This window comes from Perca flavescens, chromosome 4, assembly GCF_004354835.1.
Source record: "Perca flavescens isolate YP-PL-M2 chromosome 4, PFLA_1.0, whole genome shotgun sequence".
NCBI classification, from domain to species: domain Eukaryota; kingdom Metazoa; phylum Chordata; class Actinopteri; order Perciformes; family Percidae; genus Perca; species Perca flavescens.
In genome coordinates, this window is record NC_041334.1 from 29373076 (window position 1) to 29396907 (window position 23832).

At 40.7% G+C, this 23832-nt stretch overlaps 2 protein-coding genes across 2 annotated transcripts; one reads left to right on the plus strand and one right to left on the minus strand.

Annotated features, from left to right (window-relative positions):
* Positions 1–259: 259 nt before the first annotated feature.
* On the plus strand, positions 260–8359 carry LOC114554709 (ATP-dependent RNA helicase DDX19A). Its single transcript, XM_028576695.1, has 12 exons — positions 260–509; positions 980–1019; positions 1112–1201; positions 1345–1480; positions 1825–1917; positions 2164–2266; positions 2865–2979; positions 3141–3318; positions 3618–3855; positions 5041–5203; positions 5703–5894; positions 6229–8359. The coding sequence occupies exons 1-12, from the start codon at positions 453–455 to the stop codon at positions 6288–6290; spliced, it is 1467 nt and encodes a 488-aa protein (XP_028432496.1). The 5' UTR covers positions 260–452; the 3' UTR covers positions 6291–8359.
* Positions 8360–8483: 124 nt separating this feature from the next.
* pusl1 (pseudouridine synthase like 1) lies at positions 8484–23070 on the minus strand. The gene is made up of 8 exons (XM_028576528.1): positions 22800–23070; positions 22650–22710; positions 21808–21995; positions 18033–18182; positions 14129–14299; positions 9339–9393; positions 9023–9185; positions 8484–8634 (listed from the first exon to the last, which is right to left on the minus strand). The coding sequence occupies exons 1-8, from the start codon at positions 22853–22855 to the stop codon at positions 8570–8572; spliced, it is 909 nt and encodes a 302-aa protein (XP_028432329.1). The 5' UTR covers positions 22856–23070; the 3' UTR covers positions 8484–8569.
* Between the last annotated feature and the right edge of the window lie 762 nt (positions 23071–23832).

Below are 23832 nucleotides of genomic sequence, written 5' to 3' on the forward strand. Positions count from 1 at the left end.
TGTGTGTGTGTGTGTGTGTGTGTGTGTGTGTGTGTGTGTGTGCGTGATTGCGTGCGTTGGGAGGGTGCAGTCAGAACGTTTTGGCGTTTGGCTAACCCTAACCTTCGGTAGAGAAGTTTCTTGAGATTAATTTCTTTAATTTCGCAAATCGTAACAAAAAAAATCAATTTTTTTGAAAATAATTTAACTAAAATATTATGTTGGAATGTTGGAATTTAGAAATAAAGAGTCAGTCATCATACCTGCTGATTTTTGTAAATCGGATGGGAACTTTTATCGGGGGACTCTTTCATTTTACCCGGACATGTAAGCGGTTGCACAGGTGCCCAGAATCAGTTTCGGCACGCCATTGTGGAAAATAGTTACTTTCACATTACTGACTCCTCACTGTGAGCTTGCTTTCCTAGTTGAGTTATCCCGAGCATAATAACTAAATAACAAACTGTTCCACAATGGCTACGGACTCCTGGGCACAGGCAGTGGACGAGCAAGAAGCCGCGGCGGAATCGGTAACGTTAAACCTTAATTTAACGTTACGCAACATGAGCTAAGGTGTTGTTAGCATGCTTTGGCCTGTTCGGGGAAACTAAACTTAGCTAATCAGCCTCATTTCTTACAGAAACTGTCCAACGACTGCGCTGCCAGTGAATAAATTTACTCATGTGACAGTTTGTCTCAGTAACGTTTACATGAACTTAAAAACGAAGCTACCGGGTGTCTTCGGGATGTCGTGAAAGCTAAGTTAACTAAGGTTAGCTCCAACTGAGGTGCTGCGTGCTCAATGAGTTACTAGCTTTAGCGGTTAGCCGGCTAGCAAGCAAATGGTGCAAGAGGCTTTAAAATAGCTATACCAATGAAGAAGTAGTCGTGACTTTTTCCCCAGTTTGTGTCTATCGTGTATTAGCCTGTCCTGTCTTATATCACGGCAAGCATTTTCTTTTAAACAACTCTGTAAACTTCCTTATGTGTCTCCTTACAGATCGGTAGCCTCCAAATAAAAGACAAACCGGAGGAAAATGGTAAGTTCGTGTGTGCAACATGAAGCGTAAGAAAACCAGTAATCTCCCAATTGTTTTGGATGTATATGTGAGTATAATTTTTACTATTGTAGGCACGACTGCAAATGCAACAGACTCCAGCAGTGCAGCTGCAAAGTCAGAAGTTGAGGGAGAAAACAAGGGTACAGAAGACGATGACAACGGTGGGACCTTCTAATTATTTACATGCCCCGAAATATTCATCCTCTGCTATCGCTGTCTGACATTCTTGATTGTCTTTGATTGAGATGCTTGGTTGTCTCTTGAGTTGTAGTAACAGTCATTGCAACATAACTTGATTTTCCAGAGGACAAAGCTGCGCAGTCATTATTGAACAAGCTGATACGGAATAATCTGGTCAATAACACGAATCAAGTGGAAGTTCTCCAGAAGGATCCCAACTCTCCGCTCTACTCTGTCAAGTCTTTTGAGGAGTTGCGACTGTAAGTGAATCTATAATTCGTCCATTGATCTTTCTTTTTGCCCTACAATATTGGAGCACCACCAGATATCAATTATTAATCCGTTATCATGCCTAGTGTTAATGACACATGCATCTAGTCAGAAAGGATGGTTTTGAGCCAAAAAGTTAACACCAAGACCCAGACATAAACCATACATGCTCCAGGAGGGTTCCTTCTGTTGCCCATTTATTGGTAGATATTTTAAGTCGTGTGCGCATCCACACTGAAGTGTATCAAAACGATGAGATGTTTTAAAAAAAATATCTGTTTTGTCTTCAGACTTTGCTAAAGATGTGACATTTGACTATTCTCTCTGTGTGCAGCAAACCACAGCTGCTTCAGGGCGTCTACGGCATGGGTTTCAACCGACCATCCAAAATCCAGGAGACTGCCTTACCTATGATGCTGGCCGAACCGTGAGTATACTTTGCACTGTACATAAACGTTGTAGAGTCCTCTGGCAAGGCAGTATGTCTCTTAGGGCTTACTGAAATCTCTGACCCTATGATATAACTTTGAAATTAATTCAATCAAACCTCTCTTTTAATTAACTTTAAAATGTCCAATTAAATTAATAGCCCCTTGCACCAGGAACTAATAAGTAGAACCAATAACTATTTGCTGCCTTTGTCTGTGATCTTCTAATTCTTTGTTTCTTCCAGTCCACAGAATCTGATTGCCCAGTCGCAGTCGGGAACAGGGAAAACAGCTGCCTTTGTCCTGGCCATGCTCAGTCATGTAGATCCCAACAACAGATTTCCCCAGGTTGGTTTTCACCTCCCTCCGTGTTGTAGAACAGTGGTTCCCAACCCTACTTATGTCTAAGAAAAGCTGAGCCCCCCTCCCGAAACCGAAGTTGAGGTAACTCTCGAGATAGAGCCTTACTTTCTTTTTTGATACAGAGCAGTTATCAGGACTTTTACGTTTTTCCGCCATGTTTCATTCATAAAATAGTGATGCCGTGGCGGCAGGAAAAACGAGGATGATAGCAGCTAGCAGCTGACCTGATGACAGCAAGGGTCCCAGGTTAAGAGGTCCCGGAGGGTTGGCCTACTAAGTAGCCTGTCTACAATTTTAAGCGAGAACAAAAATATTTAGTTTTTATACAGACTTTTGTATACATTATATATTATAGTGTATTATCATAATTTGTTTAACATGTGCAAACCTTTTTTTTACCTCAACCTCAAACCAGATAAAGACTTGCGCACCCCCTGTGATCTTTGCCGCCCCCCTAAGGGGTGCCCGGACCCCAGGTTGGGAACCACAGATCTATAATTAAAATCTTTTGAGTTTCTTAAATGGTGAGATATTTTTCCGCTTCCTAAATCCTTTTTTCACCCATTTAATTTCTCTCCATCAGTGCCTGTGTGTGTCGCCCACCTATGAACTGGCACTTCAGACTGGCAAGGTAATCGAGCAGATGGGCAAACATTATCCTGAGGTCAAACTAGTCTACGCCATCAGAGGAAACAAATGTAAGCCATCTCTGCTCTCTACAATGCAATAATAGATCATATAAATATTTTCAAATAGAAATGTGTCTAGTATTTGAATTGTTCCTAATGATGAAAACCTAAATGCGACTGACAGATGGCTCTGTGTGTTGATGAGTGCTTGTTTTTTGTGAATGTTCCAGTGCAGCGGGGCATGAAGCTGCAGGAACAGATCGTTATTGGCACACCTGGTACCATGCTGGACTGGTGTGGAAAATTCAAGTTCATAGACCCCAAGAAGATCAAGGTGTTTGTGCTTGACGAGGCTGACGTCATGATTGCCACACAGGGTCACCAGGACCAGAGCATCCGCATCCAGAGGTCAGAATAAACGCAGACATGGAGAAAAACATTCTTAGCACACACTAAATAAAAAGTACTCGTGTGAGAAAGTCTCTGAAAGAAAAATCTTAATGACATCATGCACTATCACACATAAGCTTTTGTTCTTGATGAAATCCACATAAATTATCCGTCATTTACCTTTTTTAAATAGGATTTTCTGGAGTTTCTGAAATGTGCATCTCCACATTTTGACCACTTTTACCTAATTTTTTTATTTTTTTTATTTTTAAATCCACAACTACCGACCCTTCACTCATCTCTTCTCTGACACACAGGATGCTGCCTAAAAACTGCCAGATGTTGCTGTTCTCAGCCACGTTTGAAGAGACAGTGTGGAACTTTGCCCAGCGTATTGTGCCTGATCCCAACATCATAAAGTTGAAGAGAGAGGAGGAGACGCTGGATACCATCAAACAGTACTATGTATTGTGCAACAGCAGGGAGGAGAAGTTCCACGCGCTCTGTAACATCTACGGTGCAATCACCATCGCCCAGGCCATGATCTTCTGCCATGTGAGTTCGTTCAATTCACATTTACACAGGCCTACATGGTCTGTATTAAAACACTGACTACGTTTACATGCACATAATATTCCGGTTTTTGCCCTTATTCCAAAAAAAGACGATATTCCGACTAAGCTGTTTACATGGCTAATGAAAGCGAATATTCCACTGATATTCCTGTTTACATGTAGCTGTGCAAAATACGACTTTTTCAAAGTTTACCAGCAGCGGTGAACTTGTTGGACCGTGCCAACACAGCGTCCCTCTTTCATTCCTTCAACCAGCTTCTTGAAAAGGTTGTCATAGCGATGTGTGCGCATATCCAAAAACCTGTTGATATCCAAGTCTTTTGATAATGTTTTAAAGTAGCTGTGTTTCTCCTTCTTATCGGGTCTCCAGCCTTGCAAACTGTTGACTGGCTGGTTTGTGTGCAGCAACCATAGCAACGCACAGAGCTAACCATAAGCCTGCGGTAAAAACCAAGATTGAGACGCATATTCCGAATGCGCTGTATACATGTCCAAAGAATGCCTCTAAACCCCAAATAATATGGGAATATCCCACGTCTTAATCGGAAAATGCTATATTCGGAAAAAGGCCTTATTCTGAATATCCAAACGGAATATGCCGTTTACATGACATGTATCAAATTCGGAATATTGTCATATTCGGAATAATGGTGGAATATTGGTGTGCATGTGAACATACTCTATGATTCTCACTTGGACCTCCAATTTGTTTTTATAGAAATAAAGAAATACAAATTTTGCTGATTTTGAAACCAGCTTTGTGTCATGGCAGTGTGTTTAGACTGTTCACCTTAACACACTGCCCACGCAAAGATGACACAGAGCTGGTTTAAAATCGGCAAGTATCCCTTTAAGTTTCTCTGAGAAGGGACATCAGAATGTCCAGTAAACCTGCTGTACTCCAACTTTTGTTTTGCCTTTTTCTCTGTGTCGCCCTTATGTGAGAAAATAACTTTTCAACACTATCTGACTTACTGTTTTTTTTTTTTTTTTTTTTTATTGCTTATTTTATCAGCGCTTTTAGAACAGGACCTAACTCGCACCTTAACTCTTCCTGTAAATCAGCTAGTGTTGCGAGGTTGTGTTTTCCCATTTGGTCCTTTTGTTACATGAGCACCTAGTTTGCTGGTGAAGTAGTGAGAGCACTCTCCCCTGTGTGATCCAGACAAGGAAGACTGCAGGCTGGCTGGCGGGGGAGCTGTCCAGAGAGGGCCACCAGGTGGCGCTGCTTAGCGGAGAGATGCAGGTGGAGCAGAGGGCTGCTGTCATCGACCGCTTCAGAGATGGCAAGGAGAAGGTCCTGGTCACAACAAACGTTTGCGCTCGAGGTAACGGGCAGAGTCAACATCATGTCGTCATATGACTTTCTATTAAGCTGTAGCATACATTGAAAAGGCCATGTTTCCCAGATTTGCACTTGACTCAGATCTCTTAAGTAGGATGTGTAGCACAGTGAATGTTTGGATTTAGAAGTTGAGAAAAATGTCGGAGTAAGGTGTTGTTTTTTATATCCAACTTTGAAAAACCGCTTCATGCTACCTGGTACAAACATTCATGACTCTAGCTCTGCCTGTGCCAGTGACTAGAGGGATGGTGGGTGGGACTGCTTGTATGGTAAAACCAACAGTCCACAACAAATAGCTGCATGTCACTTTGGCCATTGAAAGGAATAAATGAAGACAAGAAATGGGGAAAAGATTCATATTGGGTCAAAAGTGTGAGACTTTTATCGTATGATAATCATAAAATAGAAATATTACAGTACTACCCAGGGACGTTGCTTTTATTGTAATATTTTATATTTCTCTCCACTTTTCTCACATTTAGGTATCGATGTCGAGCAGGTTTCTGTGGTGATCAACTTTGACTTGCCAGTAGACAAGGATGGTAACCCAGACAACGAGACATACCTGCACAGGATTGGCCGCACAGGTCGATTTGGCAAAAGGGGACTGGCCATCAACATGGTGGACAGCAAGATGAGCATGAACATCCTCAACAGGATCCAGGAGCATTTCAGTAAGTCGGGATCAAGGTATACCAAGGTTTGAAAAAGTCACGGTTTCAAAACCACAAAAAAAAAAGTCTTCAACGACCGAAGTGCAGTTTAGAAATCCCTCTCCCTGCCAGTGTGCAGCGTGGTTAAAAATAAAATACATTGTGGAAAAAAGTTTTAGAAAATAATACATTTATAGCTGTCATTGCAATACCGTGTAACCGTGTTATTTTCGCTGAAGGTTATCATACTGTCAGAATCTCATACCGGCCCATGCCTAGGGGCAAGTTGATGTCTGTTTGTGTTGGAGTGTGAATATGTTTAACGGTTGTTTTAAAACCGTTTCTCCTTCTGCAGGTAAGAAAATTGAAAAACTAGACACAGATGATCTGGATGAAATTGAGAAAATCGCCAGCTAAAGAGGGCGGTGTTTATCGCATGAAGGACGCCGACCGGACTTCCCTTCCCCTCTTGGCTCTCCAAGGACTGTACGCTCCTACAGTGTTTTATGCTTTTATTTTTTTTAGCCGTCGGAGAAAAGAGCAAACCCACAAACGCAACATATGTTTACATGTGGATATGTCTCCTCTCAGACAAGTGTTTTGTAAGTCTCTGGAACATACCCCATTTCACTCTTTGTACTTCTTTGAATAAAGTCTATAAGTTTATTGCTGTGTATCGTGGTGTTGCAAAAGCGACTCTGTTTTACTGAACACACATGGCGTTAAACACTTTTTGGTGTTGGCTGTAGAGTTGGCATTATACAAGCTATTCTGTAAGATTCACTAAAAACCCTAATGGAAAAATAACCATTTCATGTTCTACAAACTTAAAAAAAAAAAAAAAAAAAAAAAAAAAAAGAAAGTATAATTGAATGTAACTGTATCATGTAGACTATTACAGCATTTATTGTGCTCTTTTATTGACTACAAAACCTCAGTACAAAGGGTGAAGTTGGGTATGCTACTCCAAGCAGTAGTTTAATTATAGATTGTTATTGAGATGGTGATGGTTGGGTTTCAAGGGTCTATGCAAACTTATCAACCTGTGATAGCTATTCTCAAATACTATCAACCTGTATTCACATGACAGAAATTAACCTCAGCTTTAGCATCAGGGTGTGTAGTCAAATGCCACAACCGGCTGCCTAGAGTGATGATACGCTACTAACTCAAAGTCGTGGACATTTAGATATTTCTGTTTAGCCAGTAATCAATCATCAGCCAACCATACATCTCTCATGCGTGTCATTTATATCATTTTAAAACCGATTGCGGCTCTTATCAGGACAGGCTTGGCGCCACCGCTGAGCATTTATCATTCATCGTTTTTCTTCATCTGTATCGTAAAACAAAATTGTAATTCAAAATGTGGCCATTAAGGTCTGATGTGATCAGTTTCCCTTTGTGTCTCACTGTCCCACAATCTTTTCAATCAGGGTCTAAAGTTTGACTTAAGCTCAGCTACATTCTTCACCCAGACTGTGCTGTTATTAAGGATTGTGAGTAAAAAAAAAAACAATGCCTTCCTCAAGTGCATTATATACACATGATTTTGTTTCTAAGACAGTGGGCTTAATATTCTGGCAAACACTTGAAATTTTGATTATATATTGAATTATGAGCATCTTTAGGAGGTGTGAATTATCTTGATCTATGCCAATCAGACTCACTGTGTTGCTCCAACATGGTCGCATGAATAGAAAACGTGTACTTGTGTACATATATAAAAAGATTTAGGTTAAAGAAATAGTGTTACTGAATTATTGAGTTGGTCACTTCTAAGAAGTGCAAAAACCATTCCTCATGAGGTTCAATTTTGACAGACGCAGCACTTTGAATAAGATAAATCAGTTAACCTGGTGGATGATGGCACCAAATTATGGAAACGGTGTGATGTCTGGTGTATTTGATCAATGCGCTGGAACGTTAAGGGCAGTGATTGGTCAGTCTGAACCTTGTACAAACCTCACCTGTCTCCCACCGGCATCAAGAAGACTGCTGGTGGACGTCCGGTTTTAATGGACTGTTTACAGACAGCTTAGCCGAATTAGAAGCAAGTGAGTGTGCTGAAAATCCACGAGAATGCTCTGTGAAGACTTTTGGGTGAAGAACCAATGTATGCAGTTTTTTTTTTTTTTTTTTGGACATTTGGATGTATCAGTGAGAGTGTGTGCACTTTGTTGATCCACAATGTAATACCACTGTACGTGGGGACACAAAGCAGTTTTGGCTATAGAACTTATCACTCGTCTCCACATGTATACCTTGTTTGATAATTGTCAGGACCTACCAAAACCCAGTTCATACACGTATACATAGGAGTAATACTGCCTAACTAGGCTTAAAGCAAGTTGTCTGTTGTAACCCGGAGGTCATGTGTAGACAATGATAGGTTCAAGGTGTGTGGTATTCTGTAGCTGAGCTGCATTCATGGACACAGTTATGTATTCTTAATATGTTGAATTAAAAGAACATGTAGACGTTCATCTGTATGTAGTCAAATGCCTATTTTTTGTGTGTAAGTGTGGGAAAAAAAACTACTGGTGGGGGGGGGGTCACTGACTCAAAGTGAACCTGCCATGTTCTGTTTTAAGTAAAACAAATATACTGTACACATAAATATAAAACTTTATTACAACCACTGCATATAGTAGTATAGAAATATAGTTTTATCACCATGACTGAATGAAATAGAATTAATCCTCTGAGTTTCCACTGGAGACAAATTGCTCCTCTGATGTCGGTTGTGAAAACAGCAGGTCTGAGGAGGCAAAGAAGAGGTAATACATGATGTGAAACATTACCTTTTCAGTAAAAGGACTGAAATATTTCAATAAACTGCCAGAGAAAGCATGTCTAAATTCAACACCTTACTGACAGTGTAAACTAAAACTACACTACGCTGTGTGCTTCGCAGGATAAGCTGAAAAGCCACTGTGAAAGGCAACTATTTTGATAATCATGAAATGAATCATGAAATCTATCTTTTTTTTTTTTTTTTTTTTTTACCAAACACACCAAACATTAACTGACACTTAGAGCAAATCAAGCCACTGAGCACATTTTTTGCTTTTATAATAAATAGATGTATAATATGATACAGTATGATGATGTGATAATTGATATTGAATCAAATTCAGCCTCCTCACCTGTCTGTCTATAGTCCACCCTGGTGAGGAAGAGGCCATGGGCCGGAGCAGCCATGCCCTGAGGGAAGGCAAGAGAGTCCCGAACCTCCAATATCTCCTGCAGCTGGGCCACTGAGAGCTGCCCCCGTCCTACAGCCACCAGGGCCCCTGTCATCCTCCGCACCTGGAGCACACGATATTTTAATGGTCCCTTTATGCTGAATGAACCTTATTTATGATCAATATATTTTCCAGTCTTTACCAGCAGATGGTGCTACTTACTAACAATGAACTACAACACATTTACAGGTAATAGAGGACAATAAGAGGAACGAACCTGCTTATAGAGAAAAGATCTGCTTGTGAAAGTCAGCTCCCAAAATGGTATCTCTCTGGAAGAAGAATTGCACAAATGTGTGAACAACATACTGGTTATATATACAACAATATATATATATACACACATACATACACACATACATACACACATACATACACATACATACATACATACATACATACATACATACATACATACATACATATATATATATATATATATATATATATATATATATATATATATATATATATATATATATATATATATATATATATATATATATATATATATATATATATATATATATATATATATATATATATATATATATATATATATATATATATATATATATATATATATATATATATATATATATATATATATATATATATATATATATACATATATATATATATATATATATATATATATATATATATATATATATATATATATATATATATAGGGCAAAAAAGGTGCACATAGGGTTTAAGGCACATTCCCAAAACTTCTCATCAAATGTTATAATGATACTACTATCAGCATCACTGACTGAATGTGCCATACTAAAGAAAGGTAAATATTGCCGCTGGGATTAAAGGTCCAATGTGTGGGAATTTCTCCCATCTAGCGTTGAGATCATATATTCAAGCCAAAAAGAATACTTGGAATTGATGGTGATGGTAAATATTCTGTGTTGCCCGTTTGTGAACGGGCAACACAGAATATTTACACAGATTTTGATAAAGAACAACTAAAAACGTTACACACTGGACCTTTAAAGTGTCACTTCAGAAGCAAAACAATATCTTATATAGTTGTCGGATGTAATACAACTATATGGGAGGAGTGTGGATCCAAATGACACCTATTGAAAACAAATAAATTAAAACATTTCTTTAAACATGTATTTCACCAGACCTAACCATGTTCTAAAAATGAATTATTCATTTCAACTGAAAAGGGCAAACATTAAGACGCGTCGCTCCTTTATCTCGCTTTTGTCGGATATTTCAATGCTTTCCCCCACTGTGCGGACAGAGTTGGAGGTGGATGTGACATTCATGCTCATGCCACACATCAGATAGAGTCTGGGACAGATTTCTTTAAATGTCACATGCTGAATACGCCACTGCAGCTTAGGCCCAACAGGATTACATGTAATGCCATAAAAAGAAATTTGAATCTGCTTCTTTTGCAATTTGACATAACATTTTTCTTGTTGTTTGTTTTAACACTTAAGTCACAGCAGCCATTTCCCCCCAAAAACGGTCGGACTTTCTATTTGGGGGAGGAAAGAGTCAACTAAGCAGGCACATGGGAAGAATTGGGTCAAATGCAAATTTGATTCAGTGCTTGCTGTCTGATTACATTTTATATGTAAGGATTGCAAAGACAGATTTATACAGCAGGCCTTTTAGCTCAAGGACTCTGGTGATGGACAGTATATTTACATGGATAGACGAAGGCTGTGTCTTATGTTGCACAGTCACACGTGCATCTGTGCGTGTGTGTGTGTGTGTGTAATGATAAAAGCAAGGCGTCCCGTTTAGATGGGGTCCTTCCTATGTTCCCAGGGTCATAGGTCTTTTGATTTAAACTAACATTGTTAAAGGGTTGGTAAGGGCTAGCTTCACAGTTCGCAATTGCAAAAGAACGAAGAGATTTTTCAAATGCAGTTTGAAATGGTAAAAATCCATTCAGCCACTGTGGAGTTATCAATGTCACGACAAGAAAACTTTAGACATTGTCTTGCTCACAAATTTGAGGGTGTAGGCTTCAAGCATAGGCTGTATAGGAGTATAACATAAGCATCATGCATGACAACGAGATAAAAAAAAAAATCTATATATTTTTCATGTCAAGCAGATTCCACAGAAATCAGCTCCACATACCACATCTCCTTGTTATAGGATCAAAAATTCAGCCCAACCTTTTGCTTTTCAACAATTCAACACTCAGTTCCTTCTGATTTTATCACTGTAACTTAGAATAGAAACCCAAATCAAAAATTAAACACAAACTCAACTGCAGGCTTTCATTAAAGGTCCCATGGCATGAAAATTTCACTTTATGAGGTTTTTTAACATTAATATGAGTTCCGTCAGCCTGCCTCCAGTGGCTAGAAAAGGCGATAGGTGTAAACCGAGCCCTGGGTATCCTGCTCTGCCTTTGAGAAAATGAAAGCTCAGATGGGCCGACCTGGACTTCAGATACAGTATTAGGGGGACCACTAAGGCCTATATAAACGCATCCAAAAAGCAGCATGTCATAGGACCTTTAATTGCTAGTTTAGTAAAAAAAAAAATGCAACCATGGACACTTGCAAATACACTATGTTACAGATCTGTAACCCTGATGCTCACAGCTTGTTAATGCACCACGTGGGTTGGGGTTAAGGGACTGTGTGACATTTACTCTGAGAACTGCTAACAGTCTGCCCATGTCCATATTGTGCACCATATTTTCAGGGCAAATAATGAATGCCCATGGAAGTGGTATTTGGCATGCAAACTGACCCCCGTGGACGTGTAATCTCCCAAAGCCCACATGGCCCTCTCTCTCACACAGCTGCCCCACCTCCATCTCTCCTATGGATAATGTTGCCTCCTCATTGTCTTTTACCTGTATGATCCAACATGACTCACAGCTGGACATCAGTTTTCCTACAATAAAGCAGTACTTCCTATGATGTACCTTTTTTTTAAATTTAAATTTTTAAAGATTAGTTTTTGGGCATTTCCGCCCTTAAAAGGTCCCATGGCATGAAAATGTCACTTTATGAGATTTTTTAACATTAATATGAGTTCCCCCAGCCTGCCTGTGGTCCCCAATTGGCTTGAAATGGTGATAGGTGTAAACCGAGCCCTGGGTATCCTGCTCTGCCTTTGAGAAAATGAAAGCTCAGATGGGCCGATCTGGAATCTTGCTTGTTATGAGGTCATAACAAGCGAGGTTACCTCCCCTTTCTCTGCTTTGCCCGCCCAGAGAATTTGGCCAACCCATGAGAGAGAGACATCGTGGCTTTCAAACAAGAAAAGTGGCAGTTGGTCAAGGCCACACCCCCACCCTCCACCTTGCCCCTCCCTCTCTCCTCCTCAATAGCTACAGACACAGAAATGGCACGTTTTGAGGAAAGCTCATTGTGGGACTGGCCCTAGTGGCTGTAATTCTGCACCAAGGCTGAATTTCGGGAAAGACACTTCAGATACAGTATTAGGGGACCACTAAGGTCTATATAAAAGCATCCAAAGAGCACCATGTCATCGGACCTTTAATGATAAGAAAGCAATGAAAGGGGGAGAGAGAGAGAGAGAGGGGGGAAGACATGCAGGAAATCGTCCCAGGTCGCACTCGAACCCTGGGCCTTCTGCTTCGAGGCATGAACCTCTGTATATGTGCGCCAGCTCCACCGACTGAGCCATCCTGGCCACACTGATGCACCCTTTTTTACACTTAAGTAACTAAAGCTTTTTATTTTTTTACATTTCAATTGGAAAAGATTAGTTTTTAGTCCAGATCAAAGTCTGCTTGACCTGTGATTCACCTAAATATCACAATATATATAATATATACCAAACACGCCACAGAGTCTGACTGAAGCTTGAAAGGGACATTTTCAAGGCTGTAAATGCAGTGGAGGCACTGTAAATGATTCAAATCTTTGGCCAGCTTCTTAAGCACCAGTTGACGCAAGATTGAGAAACACAAGATTGATCTTTTTGGAGTGGAAAAGCACATGCATCATTTCTTTATTTTCTTGGCTTTTTTTCCCTCCAAATCTGGAATAATCAGTTTCCCCTGTGTTACAGCTAACTCTACTGTTGGCCTGGGGAGGCTGCAGAAAGCCACGTGCTATCTCTTTGAGAGCCGGCTGCTTCTTTTCACCTGCCAGCTTTCCTGGGAGGGCACAATGGGCTCAGAGGTTCAAGCTATGCCCCCAACTTTTCACACTGATTTTCTCATTCATTCATTAACTCTGCATTTCCCCGCAGCTAGCTAGACATAGAGCTTTTGCTCACTGTTTTAGTTTTAAGGCCTGCAACTTTGCAATTTTGGTTCGCTTCCACCACGCTGTATGCTAGCTGCCTAGCACCAAAGAGCAGTCTGACAAAGTTAGCATCTAGCTGGTGAACATAGTGGAGCATTTAGCAGCTACAGAGCCAGATATTTCCCTCAGGAGTTGGTGGAGAGCAGAACTAAAGAAGAGTGAACAAACACAACTCGAAATGAATTGCTAATGTTGCTACGTGTCTGCTGTATGTGTAAATAAGCAACTGTTCGCTAACATTAGGGCTGGGCAATATACCAACATTATATCGATATCGTGATATGAGACTAGATATCGTCTCAGATTTTGGATATCGTCATATCGTGATATGACATAAGTGTTGTCTTTTACTGGTTTTAAAAGCTGCTTTACAGTAAAGTGATGTCATTTTCTGAACTTACCAGACTGTTCTAGCTGTTCTCTTATTTACCTTTTCCCCACTTAGTCATTATATCTACATTACTGATGATTATTTATCTAAAATCTAAGTGTGAAGATATTTTGTTAAAGCACAAATTGTCAACCCTCGCTGCAATATCGATATCGAGGTATTTGGTCAACAATATTGTGATATCTGATTTTCTCCATATCGCCCAGCCCTAGTTAACATGTTCACAATAACATCTTTGTAAGTCAAGGATATTTCAATTCAATTTTTTTTTTTTACTTGGCCTATGTGCTGACTGCTAGTAGCCATTGTGATCAGTCTACCTAAATATAAAAGGCCTACCTGTGGAAGTGTGAGTGTACGAAGGAGCTTCCTGGCTCTATGCTGGCCACATCCAGCGTCTTCACAGGGCTTTTAAATGGCATGTCGGCGTTGACTGCCCTGAAGCTGCTGAAATCCTGAGTCCCGACCAGCAGGGCGGCAGCCTCTCGCATGGCTCCCACATCCAGAGTCCTGATGAGAGACAGAAAAAGGAGACATTTTTCTTTAATAAGTGATCACAAAAAAAATGCTAGATTTTCTATGGGTGTTAAGAACAGGTAGCTGATGTCAACAGACTTCTTACATAAACTTTTGCAGGCTCATTGTGATGCTGAAACTTGACCCAGAAGTGACCTGCCTGAACAGCGAGGTCAAGCGGCTAGGAGGTGGTGTACACACTGAGTACGACGGGTTTTCAGGGCTCAGGGCTCCAAGTAGAATAATGTATTGGTTGACTTATATAACATGAACTTTTCTGACGCACATTGCCACGTGAGGGAGCAGATCATGTTGACGACCAGCTCATTTGAGAGAGGAATTGAAAGTGGGCCCGATACTCAGAGTCTGTATAGTCTAATGCTTCTGTAACTGCTTAAATATGATCTGACAGAGAGCGAGAGAGAGGGAGAGATACAGCGAGCAGGGAAATGGGCTCAGTGACTCACTCATTAAAATCTTAATGCACCAATTTAAAATCTTGAACATGAGTCCTGAATGAAGATATGGTGGAGCGCTGCAAAAAATGACAGCTGATTCATTCTTAAGTGTCTTTTTTTTTTTTTTAAGAAATGCTTGATTCGTGCCAGATCAAGTCAGCCTACAGTTTATCCTTTCATAACTTCGTGCTTAAAATCTTCCAAGGGAAAGTTGGAAAATGGCACACAGTAATAAGTCATTTGTGTCTGACAACTGAAGCATAAAACGAAAATATATACGATTCAAATATAATCAAGATTCAGTTCGATTTATTTAGTACTGTGGTTTATGACAAAATACCTATGAAAGCACTGACATTCCCATCAGCATCATCAGCTGTACTTTGTGTTTAGTGCTAATTATCTAATTAGCTAACCAATTTATGTCTTTTTTTTGTGGAGTTCAGAGCTGAACGATCAATTAACTGACCAATCATCCAACAAAAAAATGTATCTGCCATTACAAGTTTAAGTTAATTATCAAGCTGTCAAATGTTCTGTGGTTCTGCCTTGTTAAATGTGAGCATGTCCTGCTTTTCTCTTTGTAAAATCACTTTAATTTGAATATCCTGGGGTTTTTGAGTGTTGGTCAGACAAAACAAACAATTGTCTTGGGCTTTTATAGATTTAATATTTAATTGGAGTGTGTGTGATTGTGTGTGGGAGAGGCAGATCAAAGAGAGAGAGGAGAGAGGCTGTGTGAGGCAGAGACGCTCAGGGGTGGATGGACGAGATGGATGCTGAAAATGAGAGAAGGGATAAAGGAAGAAGAAAAAAAGCAGACACCAGAGAGAGAGAAAAAGGGAGGGAAGGAGAAATAAGTGTAGAGAGAAGGAGAAGAACGGGAGAGGGAAAGTCAGGTTAATGTGCGTGGGTGTTGTTCTGCATGCATATAAGCCCCCAGCTTATCTTGCCCTACTTTTCCCCAAAAATAGTGGAAAGAGAAGAGCATACAAATGCTCATACGTATGCTCTCTGAAATATGATTCTTCACACTCCCTCCTTCCAATCACAGCTAAAAGAACATCCTCTAAGCTAAGAGGCCATCACTGTTCTGTTTCTTTCTCTCTTTCTGTACTCTTATCCATCCTTATCCCCGTCTCCGTTTTCTCCCTCCTTCTCCTTTGTTTGTTTTTGGGATGCCAGCTCAGATAAAACACTTTGTTTGACTGGCCCTAATTTACAGTTCTGGCTTCTTACATGTGTTTAGCATGCCATTGTTTCTGTCAGGCTTGGCATGAGCTTACTGAGGATGTGTCTGCGTGTTTGTGTTTGTCTGGACCTACCTGTTGGATTGAGTCTGAGCTCGATTTTTTATTTCTTAAACGTACAATATGTAACTTTCTGCCGCTAGGGGTCTCTCAACCAAAACAATGGACGGTTAAACTGGACTTTTGATGACGTTGGGAAGTTGCGTGGAATTATGGGAGTTTTTAGTGTTAAGCACATTCGCTGCCAGTTAGAATGCATCAGTTCACGAGTTTACCCATTCAAGTTTATTCACGTTACATTTATTCATGGTATTGTAATACAATAGCTGCAGTTTCCCAAACATAATTACGTTTTTCTTGATTAGATTTTTATTTGTAGCTGACCATTTAGCTAGTGAGCCAGCAAGCTAACAGTAGCCAGCAGCTAAAACACAAAATATTTCACATATCAATGTCACCTTTTGGATGGTTTCAACACCGGGGCGGACGCAAAATTACGAATCCCACTATGGCCACGCCAAGACCCGCCCTACGAAGCAGCTCGATTGGTTGGGGTTAGGCATTTCACCTCGAGTGGTTAAGGTTAGGGTTAGGGGATTGGTCAGGGGATAGGACCTGTACATGTAAGCATGGACGCCTGGCCAATAGTAGTGTGTGAATGCTATTGAAGGGTGGGTCTTGGCGTGGCCATAGTGGGATTCGTAATATCGCGGGGCGGACACGTAGCTAGCAAGCTACTAAACGAGGCTGAGAGATGGGTGTGGGTGGGAATTCTCGGAGAAATCTCTGTGACAGCGAGCCAGGACGGTCGATGCCTGTTGTGCAGCAGCAGAACATCTCCCAGCTGCCCGGAATGATCTCCCCTTCACTTTTCAGTAATCTTAACTTTTCGTTTTGGTGCTTAACCCACCTTTTGTCGGGTTAATTTAGCTAACGGCGTAAAGACAGCTAAACGCGAAGGGGGGAGAAATTCGGCAGGGAGGAGATTTTCGGCACACACACCGGTAGCGCTACGGAGATGTAGCTACCGCTATGGATGGCCGCTGTTGTGACTCGGTGCTGGGTCTGATATAGTCTGTTTCCCGACGTTTAATTAAACTGCCGTTAGCGTCGTAAGCACCAGGCACTGGAGATAAGTTCTGGCCGGTGGGGGTTGCTGTAATGAAAGTAGCTGGCTGATAGCTGACTGGGGGCTAACGGTAACTAGCTAGCTATATGTCCCGGGGCTGTTGTCAGCTGTCATCCCGACTGAGTCTCTCTGCGCCGGGGGAGTGAGGCAGACAGACCTGGGTGTGCTAGCTGGCTAAATTAGCATTAGATTAATCGTCTATCTATACAGCTAACGTTAACGTTACTAGTGAAGTTATTCGTGGGTTAGCTCAGTCCTTTTAGCTGTGGTCGAAACAGTCATACTAAAAATAACTATTAGTGTGTTGAACAATGTTGTAACCTCATAATGTTACCAAAGAATTTCTAATAGTTACCCACAAAGCTTTAGCATCAACGTTAGCACATTGTAGTAACGTTAAGCTGGTATCGATATTGAACTTACAAAATAGATAAGGTCTCTGTTGTATTACTGTGATAAAAAGTGGGATGTAATTAATCACAAAATGATGCTGTATGGCAAAAAAAAAGCAGTATTACGGTTACAAGTATTTTTTTTCTGTGACATTGTATGATTTACAATTACTCCTGAACGTATGATCTTGGTGCCAGTGTTCTGACGGAAGTTAGAGTAACTTGAGGGTGAAAGGTTATATGACGCCAGTGACGGGCGACTAAAGGAAACGTGCAGTGTCTGAAAATAAAATCTAGATTTCTGTGGGTTTGACATTTGGTGGAAACATTTGGGATAGTGTAAGAACACAACTCATAAAAATATATAACATAGGAATGGTCGTTTTTAGACATTTTAAAGCAGAAATGTTACATATTGTACCTTTAAGGGAAATCATCAAACAGAAGGATGAGTGAATGAAGTGGGAGGGGGGAGGGGTATGTACTGGGATAACTCACGTGTTGCGGAGGTTCCAGCAGAGATTGTGGTCTGTGAGGGGAAGCAGAGAGTGGTTGGAGATTCCCAGGGCGATCCGGTAGACGTAGGTCCGAGACTGGGCACGGAAACGGGCATGGAAATCATCAGGCATGCGTAGTGCACGGGTGATCCTGGCAGAGTGACAATAGAGTCGTTAGAGTGAAAGCTGACATCCATTAAGGCCTGAAAAGCTGGAAATTTCAGCTCTATTGTATGTCTGACATTATTAACGTGCAGTAGTGATTCAAAAATCACAGAAAATAATATTAAACATTTCAATTCTGGTGGATGTTTAGACAAAAACCAAACAACCAGACATCAGCGTTTCATTCATTCCTCAGTTTGAAGCGGTTTCCAGACACAGATGGTGTTAATACTCTCATTTTGAACTGCCAGAAAGAACAACTGTGCACAAGTCATTGTCCAAAATGCCAACGTCGCAGCTTTTTACAAACGAGCACATCCACTGTCAGAGCCCTAAAAGGGCTGCCAAGAACCCCAAATAGCAAAGCGCTTCTTTGCTCACAGTTTGCATCACAACAGACTCAGCGGCTGGAGATCTTTGATGCGACTCCAGTGAGGGCGCAGCCAACACAGGACACTTCCTGTGTATCTGAGCACGGAGAAGCACACAGGCAGGGATAGATCATAACTCGAATGCAGTCAGATCAAACTTCCTTGTACGATTAAATCAACCAGCGTGGATTAGTGTATGAGTGTGCGTAACATCTTAAAATAGACTGAAGAATGAAACTGGCCTTTCTGATCAGAGCTCTGCACATGTAATTGAATCCACTTCCTGAAACAATGAACCACATTTGTGTTGTTTAACAAAGATTTACAAAGAATTTGACCCAAAAAGGATTGAATATATTTGGCTGTGTTGTTAACTTTTCAAACTGTTCAAGCTCTTGCGATAATTGGTTGTAACTGGTGATTAAGTGAGAATTCCAATTATCTTCAGCAATCAACATCATTCAGCTTTTATTGAAATCTATTATTTCTAAAAAAAAAAAAAAAAAAAAAAAAAGTTATAATGGAACTCCTAATAGTAAAGAAATGGGAGCGAGAGATGAGCCCGCAGGGGAATGTAATTAATTGGGAGACAGTTTGGGACAACATTTCCCACTGTTCCAAGAACCCAAATCACCAGCAGATCCACTTAAACATATGCTATAGGACATATTGGACACCTCAGAAGAGATATGTCTCTAAAGTCATTTCCACTCCCTGTTGCACGTTCTGTCAACCTGAACAAACTGGAACTTTCCTGCACATGGTCTGGGAGTGTGAACAGGTGCATGAGTTTTGGAATAAAACAACATCAATAATATCTGATGTGATAGGATGTTGACTTCCTACTGACCCGATTGTTTTGTTACTTAATGATGACTCTAAATTACATCTGCTTGGGAGGCAGAAGAAAATTTGGCTAGCCGGCTCAACCGCGACCAAGAAAAGGATAGCTCAGCGCTGGCTCCCCATGGATCATAATAAAAAGGTAAAATGGCATATGGCACATCAGTCACTCTTTGCTGCAACAATTTACTATGTTTTCAATCAAATTAAATAAATTACAGCATATTCAGACTAACCAAACATTCAAAAGCCTCACAAATAGAAACTACATGTACAGTACATGTAGATGAAAATATAAAAATGTAATAGGTATTGTACTAAGTAAATCTGAATTCTCAATAGCAATAAAAAAACAAAACATGCCCAGTCTTTATAAATACAGTATGCCCACATTTAGAGCTTTAATCTAAAGAAATATATGGGTTACATAACCACCGGGCTTCCAGGGAGGAGGGGGTGGGATCAGAGTTGCTGTTGTTGCAGCATTTTCTTTTTAAAAGCTCCAAATTATAACTAAGCAACATAACACCAAACTATTGTCTTTTACTGGCCGGTTTCACTATCATTCTTTATATGTTCATGGTCGATAAAGAAAGTACAACTCCACACCATCTCCCTTCAATGACGCAGAGATGTATTCAATTGTACAGTAATAATAGAGTGACGAGTGGGGAATTTTTAATGCTTACATCTGTAAACTGAAAGAACAAAGAGCTGCAGCCAGCTGTGCTAGTGTGATTGCGACCTCACAAACCCTAGCACCCTGTAGTGTTTGTCTACACATGCCTGTGCATGTATAAAGAGTATGCATTCATCCATGCGTGCAAGTGTGTTGTGTTTTAGAGAAAGCGGAAGGGGACAGAGGGGTTAGCATGCATGGGGATATGGAACTATGAGAACAATGCTCAAATATACACATCCCATGTATGTGCACAGGCATCCCGCTTTTCTGGACACAGCAGTGCATGTACAGTCTATACAATATGTGTGTGTGTGCCAGTGCACAGTCAGAAAAAACTAGGTTATGTTTCCGGGGGGGGGGGGAATGGGTGCGACACGTGGCAGAGGAAACCCTTGCGTCTGCCTTCAGCGCCTGCTCCAATGTGAAGTGACAGCCTTTTTGCCTGGCCCCCAAATCCCCCACACACACACACACACACACACACACACACACACACACACACACACACACACACACACACACAGACACACACACATTAAATTTGCATTAGCAGTGTACAAAGCATGGCCTCGCACATTTGGGAACTGGGGCATTGTTTGGCATGGTTTCCCCTTATTGGAAAAGGGCCATTTATTATAGGCGTATGGAGGCCCTTTTTTTTTTTTTTTTTTTTTTTTTTTTTTTTTTTACAGTGTGCAGGTCTATGTTTAAACCGTGCTTTTTGGCTCTATCTCAGGAGGCAGCATACCAAAGCTACAAGGCGGGAGCCATATTCTGATTGTTGCTGTAACAAAAACTCTTTTTGGTTACCTCTCCCATCCAAATACAATGTGAAAAGACAGTCTGGGGTGCCAGATCCGACAATGTATTTTCATGACAGACCAAGAATGAAAACTTCTATCCAATCTGAATATAGGGGAGTGTGTATGAACATTACTGGTGGTTTAATATTTTGTCAATGTATATATAAGGTAGTTAGGAGGCCATACATAATTCTGCTTTATGAAGATACTGAGGACGAGAAGTGTGTTTATACTGTTCTGATCTGTAATTTCAATTTAGATAAATGAGTGTATCTGTGTGTGTGTGTGTGTGTGTGTGTGTGTGTGTGTGTGTGTGTGTGTGTGTGTGTGTGTGTGTGTGTGTGTGTATTAATGGATGCTATAGACCAAAAAGCAGAGCAGGAATAATCCTTTCTAACCTTCTCTCTGCAGGTTTAGGGATTAGCAGGGAGCTGGGAGCTTCCCTTTCCTCCCTCCTCTCTTCTCTGTCCATCTCCCAAATGGCTCGCTTTGTTGCACACTCTCACTCCTCGGTCTTAATTCAGTCTGTGTCAATATCTGTTTGGTGCTCCTACTTTATCTTTCCTCACCCCCCTTTATCACTCACTATCTCTATCTATCTCTCTCCTTTGCCATGCCCTGTTTGTTCCCCGTTTGTGTCTCTTTGCTTTCTCTTCTTCTCTCTCAGACAGAAAAGCTGCTGTCTAAATACCACAAAGTGTCTCAGCAGTCCAAACCAAAGTAGTCATAAAATAGTGACCATACGGATTGGATGGAATAAAAAGAGAAGGTGAAGAAAAGCACAGTGAGAAAAGAAAAGGAGAAGATGGGACACTAGATGTACAATTTGCATGACCCTGTGTTGTCACCTGATGATCACCTCTACTGTTGAACTTTTGAAATGTCACACGCATCTAAGGACTCCTGACTCACCTGATTTGCTCTGGCCTGAGGTGGAAATTAAGAGCCTCAACAAGAATGTCTTCAGTAAATGGCGGCTTATCGTTCTTGCGTTGGAGGTCGAAATGGGCGGAGTTAGATAAGGCGTGGACACCTGCGTCTGTCCTGCTGGAGACTGTAAGAGACACTGGGTTGAGCGGCCTAAGCCTACTTATTGCATCCTGTACACAGACAGACAGATACAAAAAAACAGATAAGTTACATCAAAACAGAGACCAAAAGGAATATCAAGTAGAGCTTTGCACAGTAGTATGACGTTAATAGAAAGTGTGATCTTATTTGCTGTGTCCTCCTGTGTGTGTGTGTGTGTGTGTGTGTGTGTGTGTGTGTGTGTGTGTGTGTGTGTACACTTTGCTTCTAATAAAGTGTTGTCCCTCTTCATGCCTTCATTAAAAATAGAGTATTAGATAGACAGTAGAGAGAGGTGATGGGGAGTGACATGTGACAGGGATCACCAACATGCAGACTGATCTGAATAATGGGTTGTATAGAAACACCAGCCAGTATAACACAATGCATTTTATCAGCGCCACAAACTGCAGCCTCCAAAATGATAATACAGTTGAATCAACACCACTCTAAAACAGTTTTAACAAAAGCTGAATAAGTTGCATTCATTGAGGAATGTATTGCAGAACTGTTTTGTAGATTCCATTAGTTTCATAAAGGTGTACATAAGTGTAACGGAGTGTAATTCACACAGCAGTTTTCTGTGTTTGCAGAACTACAGTATAACTGATGTTGGAAAGAAAGAGGTAACATTTCGAGGATAAGATTACACGATAATATCAGTAAATAACATCAGTACAACTTACTTCCAAGTGGTCCTGGACCCCTTTCCTACCCAGCTGATGTGGAGGCACTTTCACGACACCCCTGCAGAAATAAGGATAATCAAATAATACACATATAATAACACACTTTAAAAGTGTAACCGCTTATCCTGCAGCATAACCAAACGTCACCTGTAATTTGTTCCAATGTATTGGAAAAAGATGAGATAACGTGCCCAGTTGGACATGGTCTCTCCAAATGTCTTTGACAGTTAGGGGTCATATTGTTCGCGTTCAAAAAAAATGACACGTGGCATTTTAAAAACAAATCCTTTCTACGGGTACAACTCGTACAACTGTGACATACACCGCGACGACGGTTGCTGATGTGGAGTCAGGGAAGGACGATTTTTGCAAACCCGTGAAGCACTCATGTGTTTATGGGACTGACCAAATGCGACGGAAGCACACGGAACGTCAACACGAGCCGCATTTCCGGGTCGGGTTTTGTAGTCCGGAAGAATATCAGAGAGCCCAGTTGCTGTATGAGCATTCTCTTAATACATCCATGAGTATGAGTTGAGTTGCAGCATTCAGTGTTTTTTTTTTGTTATACATTCTATGGTTGCAGCGTCTCAGTTAATGTAGGCCTAGCCATATGCACTTCTAGATGTCTCTATCTATCTATGGTCACTGCATGTAGAGCGTTCTCATAATACATCCATGATGTAGTCTGACTAGTCTAAACCACACAGATGTTTAGGCAAAACGCTTTTTTCTTCATGTCTTGACTCTAGATTGTCGGTCCCTTTTTGATTGCGTTATTATCTACAGATCTCTGCCTTGAGATCAGAGACTATAATGTAGTGGAGATGGGTCAGCTGCGAGAGGGACAAACCGAGTCAACACGAGCAACAGACCGGTTCAAGATCATCGGAAGAGGGTTAGGACATGAAAAAGAAAAGAAAAAGAAAAAAGACTGCAAAACAAAAATCTTAGCACGATAATTACATTGACCGAACTGCTCTTATGTTTCTCTTCATTATTGCACAATGATAGGCTAAGTCAGAAGTCTGATTTCGATTAAAGTAACAAAAATAATTCATCTTCATATAAAGGACATTAATCGTTAGACTATCAAAATGTCAAGCGTCAGATACTCTGCTTTTCTGAAACTGTCAAATGTTTTAGATATGTGGGTTCATAATGCCTATATTTTATAGAA